Consider the following 12,430-nt stretch of genomic DNA (forward strand, 5'->3'; position numbering starts at 1 on the left):
TGCTTACCCTGCCCCAATGATGACATGCTGTGATCTGGGGAAGATCAACAAGTGGAACTTTGCAAAGTTTTCCTTCTACTATCCCTCAGGGTGGGTTTTTAATTGGGATGGAGTGATCTGCAACCTTGATTTCAGTCCATTTCTGAGCTAGAGCAAAATATGTGGAACATTTTGTGTGTTTCATAATGAAGATGCTGAGGAACATTTCTTAAAAATATATTGAAAGCATAAGACCCAACAAGTCCTGTGCTAATAAAGAATACCGTTGCACCTCAGCTGTCATTGACTGCCTCTCAAAGCCAGTTCTCTTTGTGTTAGGAGACTCCTGAATTCAGCATGTGCTTCTCTTTGGTATTGATGGATTCTCACAAAATGAATTTGAGAAAAAGAAACAAATATACAGAGAAGAAACACTGAAGCAAAATGTCTCCCAGGATTTAGCTCTGCTTGGGGAATGATGGTGGAGAATGGGCCTCAGTGAGCCGATTAGGGCTCTCTAATTCTGCGGGCTGGTTTGTGCCTGGCTTGTGGAATAGAAAATGTTTCCAGGTGTGATTAATATAACTTGGAAATCAGTTATTATGAAGCAATAATACTCACCAAGCAGCTCCTGCTTCATCTTCAGACAATACATGTTTGCTTACAATCACAAGTATAAGCACACAAAAGTATGATACTCAAGGCCAGGTTCCGAGTTCAGTTAGGGCATGCCTACCCTACATGGAAGATCAACGCTGCCGCAGTCAATCTTCCAGGTTCAATTTAGCTCGCTAGATCACACTAACAGAGTGATGCCATTGGTACCGATACTCCTACTCCTCGCGAGGAGTAAGGGAAGCCAATGGGAGCCTGACCTCCTGCTGTGTGGATGGGTACTTAAGATATGTCGACTCCAGCTATGTAATTTATGTAGCTGGAGTTGTGTATCTTTCTTTCATCTTCCCATGTTGCGTAGACCAGGCCTTAGAAGGGTGTGTGTCGGGAGTAATTCCAGTGACATCAATACTAGTCACTACAGATTGACACTGGTGCAACTAAGATCAGAATATAGCTCTAAGAATATAGAAATTGGGACAATGGGACTATTCATTTCTTTCACCAAGATCTGTAAATCAGAGAAGTTTTAGGCAAAGAACAAAATTCATATATAACAAACTATGTGTTCGCTGTTTCCCATTGTTCTCTTGCTACCAAATACTACTTTCCTCACTCTCAGAAAATGAAGTGGACAGCTGTGGTTCTGTAAAATTGTCAACTTTGTTATTATTCTTTCTATATATAACAATTGTGAAACAACAAAGAAACTTTTCCCTCCTCCATTTTAATTCCTCTTCTCATCCATTCCTTCTTTGTTTTTAAACTTGTTACCTTCCAATCAGTATGGAAACTCACCCATTCTAGTTAACTTGACCAATGAACTGATTTGAAATAGGGCTGCATTTATGCTTGCTTACTTTGTGCTATATCCAAACTGCTTGGTGTTAACAGCTGCCTTTCTAGCTCTTCATTCAACATATATTGTGTCACTTCACGATGGCTCCTAAAATGATCCTTTCTGTGACTTGCATTGATTGAGATCGTGTTACCATTGCAGCTTTTCTGAAATAAGAAATCCTGTGGAATTGCCAGGCAAATTGACGGAAACAGTGTTTCCAAATTGCAACAGAGTTTTGGGTCTCTCAGGAATTAAGCCTAGCGAAAAGTTCTTAGGGACCTGCTTTCAGGTGTGCCACATAACTGCTTTGTATTTTCTGTGATCAAGTTTATGGCCAGTACAGTTATAATCTAGAGAAAGGCTCTAGGTTGAACTATCCCTGGAATTCATAGATAGGTTTGGATCCAGGATTTTACTTCTGTCTCTCACATTCTAAACCTGCCAAAGGCCAATTTCATCTTCTGGGATTTGGAGAGTGAAATCATGCTTTGTTCAGCCCCATGGAAGGGTTCTCAAGATATGTAGTTCCAGCATAGGAGGCTAGTCCACTCAGGGAGTGGAGTGAGTGCCCACCTGCTCTCACATGTATGTTGATTCTGGCTGGTTTCTGCCATTAGAAACAAACAAATGGCAGTCTAACCTGGTAGTCCCATTTAAAGAGCACTGGGAAGCAATCAGCAACTGGTATTAACTAGAGCATCTCAGAAGAGAGTATTGCTGAATGAGGACTCCAAGACTGGGAGGATATTGTAAGAAGAAGCAACACGGAAGGGAAGTGCTAGGGAAGAGGCAGAGACAAACGGCTAGATGGCCAGTTTTTTTTTTGTTTTGTTTTTTTTTCAAGTTCAGGATCCAAATTTGAATCCTAGCCACAAAGAAGTTTAATTAAAAATTGTAATCCTAGGTACTAATTTTGACTCAATGCAGCTCTACATTGGCAAGTGAAGTGTATATATATATTTGAAGTGCCAAACTCTATTGTTGGTTGTAGCCCGTTGCCTTCAATTACTTTAGCACATAATGATTCAATAACTTTGTATGTAGTCAGCTGAGGACAAAATTCGTCCCTGAAGCTTTAAATGTTTTACACATTAATTTCTCTTTTTCAGGAGTTTATCAATTTCTGTGTGATGTTAAACTCATATTAAAATTAGAAAAAGTCCACTGTCCTGATTTTTTTCTTCTAATCCTGAAGTTTAATTGAGTAGATACAGCTAGTAATGCTGAAATGTTCAATGCTTTTTTGATGTGTAGGAATAAGAATGAGGCCACCAAACTCATTTTCATATGTCCCCCCTTAATCCAGGCTTTGCTCTCAAGTTTCCAGAGGGGAAAGGCTCATGCACTAAGCCATCCCACCAGCTAATGTAGCTCCAATCTCAGAATTATCTCTCTGGTTCAGCTGTTGCTTCAGCTGTTCTCCCATTTTAATTCCTAGTACAGAATGTAGTCTTCTGAGAGTACGCAGCTATAACAGTGTAGCGGTTATAAAGTCTACTCATAATTTTAAACAAAAGGGAATGAAAGGCATTAGATGAGTGAGGTACAAACCTAGTTTGGTGAGTCAGGACAACACCTCAAAATTTGCATGTTTATCTGAGACAGTTTAGATTGTACTGCCTCCAATATTCCTCATTCTCGCTATTCTTTCTTTCTTTTACCCTGCTCCCAACCCAACCAAATTCTTCTCTTTCTTCACTCCATTACTATGTTTCTCCCAAATCCATCAGTCTGCTTCCCTCCCTCTTTCTATACCTCCCTCTTTCTGATTGTAAATAACTCTTTAGCTGAACTTTCTTATTTGGGCATGGTAAATGCTTGTTCTCTATGAGCGTGTCCACACTGCCATGTGCTTTTGCACAAGAGATGTGCTTTTGCACAAAAGCGTCCATTGCAGTCTGATGGCCATTTTAGCCGTAAAGGTTTCTTGCACAAAAAACCCCTGTTGCCTGTCCACACTGCCTTCTTGTGCAAGAGCTCTTATTCCTTGTGGGGAGAGGAATAATTCTTGCGCGAGAAGCCCTCTGTTCTGACGCCTTACTGTAAATTTACTTGCGAAATTATGCGCGTGCAGTGTACACATTTCGCAAGTTTTTGCACAAGAACGGCCGTTCTTGCACAAAAAGCCTGCAGTGTAGACGTAGCCCATGGCTTTCCCAATGCTTCTGTTTTCAGTTAATCCTTACCAGTTTGCCCTTGTATCTCCTCTTCCATCCACAACCCAAATCACAATCTCTTCTGTCCTTTAGTGCCTTTCTAAGGGTAGGATTTTCAGAATCACTCAGCATTGGTCAATGGAATTTTAGCCCATGAGAACATAGTTTGGCCAAGGCTAATTGCTTTTGAAAATTATATATTACCAGGTTAGAAAAGAGACACAAAGTTCCATGGTCTGCTGGATATCCTTGCTCCTATATCTGCTTGCTTATGTAATGAAGCCAAATTATTTCCACTTGAAGGAATGACCGCAGCAGCAATATTTGTAATAGGCTTGATTTTGTTTAAGCATTAGCAGAACAGGACACATGTGAATGTTTGAATATTTCCATTTCTAACTGAATGCAAAGTAAAATTAGAAATATACTTGAAAGGAAAATAAAAGATATGTTTCTGAAATTTTGATTCCAGAAAGAACAATTGTGATGCTTTGCTGCTTAGGATCAGAATCAGTAAATGACACCCACTATCTTATTGAATCACACAGATAGCATATAACTTCGGAGAATTAGAAGAAACTACAATAAATTTATCTGGTGATGGGAAAACATGAGAGACTCTCTAGAAATGGTACATTGTGAGAGACACCTTAGCAGGTGCATTTCATCTTATTCGTGCTAATACCAACAACTGACCATTTCTTAGTATTTCTCATGTGTGTATCTCCAGAATAACTTGATGCATGATGATTTTAAATATAGTAAGCATTGAAGGAGATACCCTAGGAGTCAGTGCAATGGCCCATGGGGAACACACGTAACGGAAAAGTCAAGTTTGAAGTGGTTAAGTGCACATCAGTGTTCCCACCAATTTTTTCCATCCATGTGCGGATTTTTTTCCCATCCATGCGCGGAATAATTTTTTATGTGCACTGAAGCATATGCATGAGCACCACCAATAGAAATACAAAACACAGCTGTGGGTGTTCTGCTAATAAACTGGTTAGCACTTGAATTTCTCCCGAGCAGCTGCACAAGCGCCCAGCTTACAGGGAAAACGGATATTCAAAAACATGTCTGAGATAAAGCTTGTGATTCCTGAGCCATTGTGTGTGTGTGTGTGTGTGTGTGTGTGTAAGACTACTTTTAACATATGCCTTTGTATGTACTGTACTTATGTGGCTGATAACTGAGCCCTTCTCCTTATGGAGCATATTTTGTTTTTTCCACTCTACCAGGATGGCTTCACTCCATTAGCTGTTGCACTACAGCAGGGACACAATCAGGCAGTGGCCATTCTCCTGGAAAATGATACCAAGGGCAAAGTGAGACTCCCAGCTTTGCACATTGCTGCCAGGAAAGATGATACAAAATCAGCAGCACTCCTGCTCCAAAATGACCACAATGCAGATGTTCAGTCCAAGGTAAAAAGGCTTTGTTGTGGAGGCCTGGGGTAGTCATGTATCTGGATGCCTCAGGGAAAGGGACATTAATTCCATCATTTTAAAATAGTGGCTCTAAGTAACTTCTGTGGTAAATAAATTGCTAAAACCCATATTGCCAATAAAACATCTTCTTCTGCAGTGCATATCTGCAAGACACAATAAATACAGGCAATGTACTAATTGACAGATCTTGTAAACCCTTTTAAAATCTGATCTCTTTCATTATTTACAATCAAGACAAAACAAGAATGAAAACAGAATTACTGAGTTGTGTCCATTAAATAGGATACTGGTTTGTGACCCATGCATACATGGGTTGTATTTAATGTTTAATTTATGCTTGAGTGGCTTTCCCCATAATAACAACATAACTCATTTCAACAGGCAACTTAGTTTTCCTTTTCCTGGATGATCTGTAATATTTTTCCTCTTTTTTCCAAACTATGCTGCATCAGATGATGGTGAATAGAACAACTGAGGTACCGAGATCAACACTTTTTTTATTAACTTTTTCTGTTAATTTATGGTACTGTTCTTCTTATGCTACAGTATTTTTTTTCTTTATTGTTTAGCACTAAAAGTGAAACTTAAGGAACTTTTTCAAATACCTGCTAATGACAGTAATTGTATAGCAGCAACTTTTTGTTTGATCGTTTTTGCTTTTGTTCTCCCTTTGTCTTATAATTTCTTCCAGCTTGTATTATTGTATTGTGAGATAAACTAGAGTCTTCACGTGTGGTAAAAAAAAGAGTTAAGGTCTAGAGATGGGGGTAGGTGAGTGGATATATTTTTGAACTAAATAAAATTAATTATGCAAAAGCGTTCACTGGTCAAAATTAAGTGAAAACTTATGAGGATGTTAGGCTAATTCAAAATCACAGCAAAAGTCAAATGCCCAAACAACAAAGATTCCCCATTAGTTCCATAGGTGTAACTTGACCCAAGGTGTTTTGAATCTGTTTAAAAAAATGTAAACACATTCCTCATGCTCTAAAAGGTGGAATTCAGTAGATAATTAACCTATCACATATTTGCATTTTCAACCTATCAAAGCCAAACATTTAATAAATAAAATAGAGCCCTTCAAGAGAAGTATTTTATTGAAATCACATTTTTATTTGGAATAACCAGTAGAATGTGACAAATTGTTAAAATGGAATGTTCAGAAATGCTCGCAGGGGAGTGTGTGAATACATTCCTGCATAGCCAAAACTTACCTATGGCAGGCACCTTCAGGTCTTTCATGTTAATTCTGATGTGCCAACACTGAAAGCAGTGCTGTAGGGCATCATGTGTCTGCCAATTGGCTATAACTCAAATGTCAACCCTAAAAGTAACACCACCTCAGGAGAAGGCATTGTTTCCAAGAATCAAATCATTAAGCAGTGTTTTGAAATGCCTTTGTTTATACAGTTGGGAGTTTTAAGAGGAGGGAGATATGGACTTTGGATGCATATGTGTGCAAAAGTGTCCTGAGTTGTTGGGTGTTTTCTTGCTTTCCTAACTATGGCAACAAGGCCATGAATTTAATGTGTGTTTGATTCTAATTAGATCCTTTTCATCTTGGGACTGACATTGAAGTAAATGTAATGGGATTAAAATATCAGGCCGAGAGCTTTTGGGAACAAAGTCTTTTTGGAAAAAATTATGTAACATCCGAGTCTGATTTGCTAATGGATGAACAGTTTACAGTGTGGATCCTGATGCTAAAAAATGAAATCTGGTTTATAATACAAGTATGTTCAGAAACAGAAAATACTTCACTGTTCCTACTATAATAAATAGCTATGCTATTAGAACATAATATGTGCAACATTAAGGTCTTTCAGAGGAGATCTTTAAAAAAAGATTTTGCTCTGCTTTTCATGAATATTAAAGATTCATTGGAACTTTTTATAAGACTAGAAATTTGTTCATTATCAGAATTTCAAATAAATTACCTCATTCTAGACTATTGTGCAACTTTTTGTACCTTGCATCAGTCACACTCTAACCCACTACATTGTAGCTACATTTCAATGGGTTTTTTTCCATTTTGGTATGTATGATTGTATGATTTGGGAAGTGCTTTGGAATGTAATATAAATATAGAATGGTTTGATCATTAACTCTACTGTCTACTAAGTAAAGTATTTTGAAGTGCCTTGAAGATACTTTCAATATAGTACAAACATTTGTTGCTTTCCCAGACACACACACCCACACACACACCCACACCCACCCACCACCCAGCAACACACCTCCGAAAGAAAGAAAGAAAGAAAGAAAGAAAGAAAGAAAGAAAGAAAGAAAGAAAGAAAGAAAAAGAAATGCTCATGCTGAAATTTGCCATTCTAAGAAAAGATCAGCAAAGTAAAAACCAACGACAAAACATGACAGTTGAAAGCCCAACTTCTGTGTTGTGGAAAGAAGTAGTAAAACATTTGTTTGAATGTTTTCTGTGTGTCTGGTCATCTCTTTTTTGATTAGCAACATAGATCCACAAGGAATAGCAAATAACACAATTGATCAATAAGTGAATAGGAAAGAAGAGCTTTTTATTATCCACAGTAGGGAAAAACTACCTTCATTCTATGGTCAAGACCTTATGTTATTTTGTAGGTGCGCAAGGTTAGAGTAACGTTACACGTTTGTTTGCCAAAAGTTGTTAAAATCAGAAGTTCTCTGAGGAGACCAATAATATAGCACTGAAGAAATTCATTCCCTAACTAGGAGTGTTTCCTTTTATAGAGCGGCTTCACACCTTTGCACATAGCTGCACACTATGGAAATGTCAACGTGGCAACGCTTCTGCTCAACCGAGGAGCTGCGGTAGACTTCACAGCCCGGGTATGGATTAATTTTTTTTTCTTACATGGGATGGTCGATGGATGTGGGAGTGTATCTTTGCTTAAAATTCCCAATCAAAAGTGGAATGGAAAGCAAAGTGCTGAGGAGATTTCAGCATAGAACCAAAGGTTACTTTGTAACCGGGAATTAGCTGCAAAGTTCACAAGGAATGTGCTGAGTTGCCTTGAGGGGACATAGCTGCACACTATGGAAATGTCAAAGTAATAAGCCCCCTTCAAGGTATCCAGAATGCAAACACTCTCATTTTGTGCCAACTAATTTAAGCGTCTGTGCCACAGTCAGGCATACTACAGAAACATGTATTATTCATTGATTTTTCCCTGTCTCCTGAATTTTTATGATTTACCAGTATAAGTTTATTTACCTTTCCATAATATTATTGTATTGGAACAAATCAATAAATTAAAAATATGCTGCGAATATATAAAACAGAATAGAGGTTCTGATTAACTGAAAGCCACCTTTGCATGAAAAACCACAACCATTATAAGACTAATTAATATAGTTTATTAGCTATTTTACATCACTTAACTGATTAACATGTGCATTGCTATAGCTGTTACTATTGGATAAGAAATTTTTTGTTTCATTTTTCATTCCCAGAATCTTGTTGAATTGCTTTATGAAGAACTGCCTTTCTGAAGGATTTCATGTTCACACAGTCAACATAATCCTCACTAATGTTCACTTTTATTTTCCCCAAGAGTTTTCCACCTGATGTGCTGGCAAGGGCATCCTTGTTGAAAATTAAATATTAAATACCATCTTTCAGACTAATTAGAGCCTGTTTTTTGACACTGATTTCTGTTATACTAATGAGCTTCCTTTGTATCCGAGCCCCCATGCTTTGTATGTTGTGCGTGTGTTGCAGTGATTTAAATACATAAGTATGCTGTGAATGTTGACCAATTTGGGCTCTGATGTATGTTTTGTCCTACTGTGTGACTGTGATGTTCAGATCAAGATACATGTCTATAAGAAAACCAAAATGCCAAAAGGTCTGAATCTCAAATAACATGTGTGCCTAGCTCTGAAGCTCAGAGAGTTGCTTATCTTCTGTACTGTATTGATGTTCCTCTTTTTGTGATCCAAATACAAAGGCATCACCATTATACATTTTCAAGTCCATCATGCTTTTTGTTTGTTCTTTTCATGGTGTAGAATGGAATCACCCCACTGCATGTGGCTTCCAAAAGGGGAAACACAAACATGGTGAAGCTTTTGTTGGATCGCGGAGGGCAGATCGATGCCAAAACCAGGGTGAGTGTTTCTGTCCCTGAATATTGTGTTATCACTTCTTGGTTTTGGGGAGGTTTTTAAGCTGGAGGCTTGGAAAGGCAACATTCATAGATAAGAGAGATTGTCTGTCTTGTCTTTCCTTCTGAAAGTGAGAAGTTAGATGTGCAGCTCTTGTATATCAAAGGAGAAAAAAATGATCAGCTGAACACAATCCCAAAATATTGAACATTTTCCCTTCGCAAATGACACTGAAGCCCGTTTTTGATATTGCGGATCAGACTTTCAGACTCCTTAAAACTATTCCATGCAGCTATTTGCACTTGCAGAATCTTTGTTTTATGTTTGTAAGGAGACAACCTGGGTGAGGAAACTTTTTGTTTGTTTGGACAAGCTTCTGTTGGTGAGAGTGTGTGTCATCCAGCGCAGTAAATGGTCCAATAACAATTGGGTGGATGAAACTAGATGATCTCTGCCCTCTTGAATGAACTTTCACAGAAGAATAAGACGACAAAAACACCCTATCACAACAAAGCAAGCATTTCATGTCTGACCTGTCAGTCCTCATCCCCAAAGAAAACCTGCGTAACACTTTCAAAAGATGAGCTTAAATTCATAGTGCTAGACACTGAAAATCACAGATTGAACAGACGACAAGGAATCCTGTAGCACCTTATAGACTAACAGATGTATTGGAGCATAAGCTTTCGTGGGCAAAGACCCACTTTGTCAGATACATGCATCTGATGAAGTGGGTCTTTGCCCACGAAAACTTATGCTCCAATACATCTGTTAGTCTATAAGATGCTACAGGACTCCATGTCGCTTTTGCAGATCCAGACTAACAGGGCTACCCCTCTGATAGATTGAACAGAGACACTGGATTTATTACAGCAATTTATTATGCACTAATAAGCCTTGCCTCCAGCTGCCTTCCCTCCCTCCCTTCCCCCCTACGACTGCAGGGGTGTTAATAGGCCACTTTACTTTAATTGGTCCCTTAAAATATGTGCTAACTACTTATGCTAAACAATCTGTTTAACTAGTATTTACCTGGGACATTCTGAAGTACAGGTCCCAGACCTGAATAAGAGCCCTGTCTCCCTCATCCGTAGAAGCTGCTCCTATAAAAGAGGGGTAGCCGTGTTAGTCTGTAACGGAAAAACTTAAAAAAGGAAGATGATGTCTTTTTGGATCTTTCCTATAAAATATAGAACCTCATCTACCTTCTGTTCCTAATATCCTGGGATCAACATAGCAATCCAGTACCTCTGTGTTTGTAGACAGTTATTCACCCTAAGGCTAGGATTGTAAGCCCTTAGTTATGATTTAATAAAAGGCACTGGTGGACACAGGATACCTCATTGGTTCATTTTGCAGTCTACCCACATTGTCAGGGCTGGCCTTACCAGGAGGCGAACTGAGACGGCTGCCTTAGGTACCAGACTGCGGGGGGGCACCACTAGGATCCAGAGTGTAGAAAATTGTGTCTGCTGTTGGTGCATATGTATTCTCTCTGCTCTAGATGCACAGAGATGGTGGAGTGCTATGCTGGAGGAAGGAGGGAACAAGAGACATAACAGGCAGGCAGGAGAGAAGGTGACATAGGGGTGTCCTTTGAGCTCCCTGCTTCAGGGGCCAAAATGTTGTGGGCCAGCCCTGCAGATTATGTGGCACCTAGAATAGCTTCTGTGGGGCTGCTATACTTCTCTTCCTCTCCAGGTGGACAAGGGGGAGGTGGGATAGGCTGAGGAATGGTTTGAAGTGTTGCCTCGGCTCCCAAGATGCTAGCCAGCATAGCGGAATTAGCATTAGAGAAGCAAATAATTTATAGTTGGTCTGTACCAGGTTGCTTTCTCACGAAGCAGGGATGAATCAGAGCAATAAACATGACTCTAAATCACAGTTTCCTTCCTGATTCATTCCTATGGCTATATTCTGCTCCTTTGTTGATTGGAGTCACCTGTATGAAATCTAACAAACATACATATGAGTTTGTGTGTGCGCAATGGTATTTTATTTATATTGCATTTTTTGAATCATTTCTGAAGATGTTTCTCCTTGTGCAGACTGGATCACTCCTTTCTCTCACAAGTCACTTCTTGGAATAATTGATCTGTTTTTAAAGAGCTGTTTGTTTTCAAGCCTTGATCCACTTAGTTATTAATCTTAGTCACATCCATAATTTAAAAAACTGGTTCATACTGTAGTGTTCAAACACAGCTGTGGGTTTTGAAACTGTAGCAGTTAAGGATGTTTGAATTCGGATTTTGGTCTGATGTGTTATAAATAAAGGAGATATTTGCCTTCAGGTCCAGGGTTGGATTTCAAAGAGCATCTGAAAATTTAGAGGGTATTTGGATACTGAGATCTGGCTTGGGTCTGTCTCACCAGCAGTGTGATAGTGTGGAAAATCTGAGAAAGTGGCAGTGATGATACCTTTGAAAACCTGTATAATCCTAATCATCTCTCTTGTTTATAGTGCATAATGCTCACATTAAACAGCTCTTGAGATTGACTCAACCCTTCTTCATTTTGGCTGTTTCAGCTTTTTACTGCTTCATGCTACAAAAGCTGTAGAGGTGCTCTCTTAATTGAATGATTATATGATTAATATTTGATTTGTGATGCTGTAAGGAAGAGAAATACAATAATCTCTTTTTAATTACACCTTATATGGGAAAAGGCTGCCTTTTGTGTAAGTGGGCACTAATTCACAAAAGGCCAAATTCTCAAAAATAGTAAAATATGCAAATGCAGAAACAAACCGCTAACTATGCCTTGCACACAAGATAATCATATACATGCACAATTTTGGCAGTTGCATGCAGATGCCCCCTTTTGTGCATGCAATTTTAGTTTTGAATTAAAGTTACAAATGCCTGGACGTTTTGTGTTCAAAATGTAGGAGTCTGTTTTGAAAAGTTGGCCGAATAAAGAAAAGTATAAAGACACTTCTGATTCTCTTTGAGAGTTGTATCTCTTATTTTGGTGGACTCAGAGTACAGTCCCACCAGCCAGATCAAAGCATAAAACTAAACCAAATTATAGGAACAGGAGCACATAGTTTGTTCCAAAATATCTAATTTTAGGAGACTTTGTCTAAGTTCATCACCCCTCTTCAGGTAGGCAGCTTGGCTGAAAGTTGTTAGCTGTCAAAAAACAACAAACAAACAAAAACCAGAACCTGCGAAGTATCACAAAATACACATTCTTTGACTTGCACAGACTCAAGAGCTTCTTCTTGCTTTAATATTCGACATTCTCTCTACTAAAAGACATACTGTTGAGGGCAGCTTTGTGCACTT

General features: G+C 38.7%; 1 protein-coding gene across 42 annotated transcripts in view; it reads left to right on the plus strand.

Moving 5' to 3' along the window:
* ANK2 (ankyrin 2) overlaps positions 1-12,430 on the plus strand; it is a 602,743-nt gene that overhangs the window by 457,465 nt on the left and 132,848 nt on the right. For 32 of the 42 annotated variants that reach the window (XM_075929766.1, XM_075929759.1, XM_075929765.1 and 29 more), the window contains 4 exons: positions 4,830-5,015; positions 5,492-5,515; positions 7,767-7,865; positions 9,048-9,146. In XM_075929766.1, the coding sequence (XP_075785881.1) occupies positions 4,830-5,015; positions 5,492-5,515; positions 7,767-7,865; positions 9,048-9,146 (408 nt within the window). The remainder of the gene's footprint in view (positions 1-4,829; positions 5,016-5,491; positions 5,516-7,766; positions 7,866-9,047; positions 9,147-12,430) is intronic. The other 10 variants (XM_075929755.1, XM_075929774.1, XM_075929764.1 and 7 more) reach the window with 1 other exon arrangement.

This window comes from Pelodiscus sinensis, chromosome 5 (genome assembly GCF_049634645.1).
Source record: "Pelodiscus sinensis isolate JC-2024 chromosome 5, ASM4963464v1, whole genome shotgun sequence".
Taxonomy (NCBI): domain Eukaryota; kingdom Metazoa; phylum Chordata; order Testudines; family Trionychidae; genus Pelodiscus; species Pelodiscus sinensis.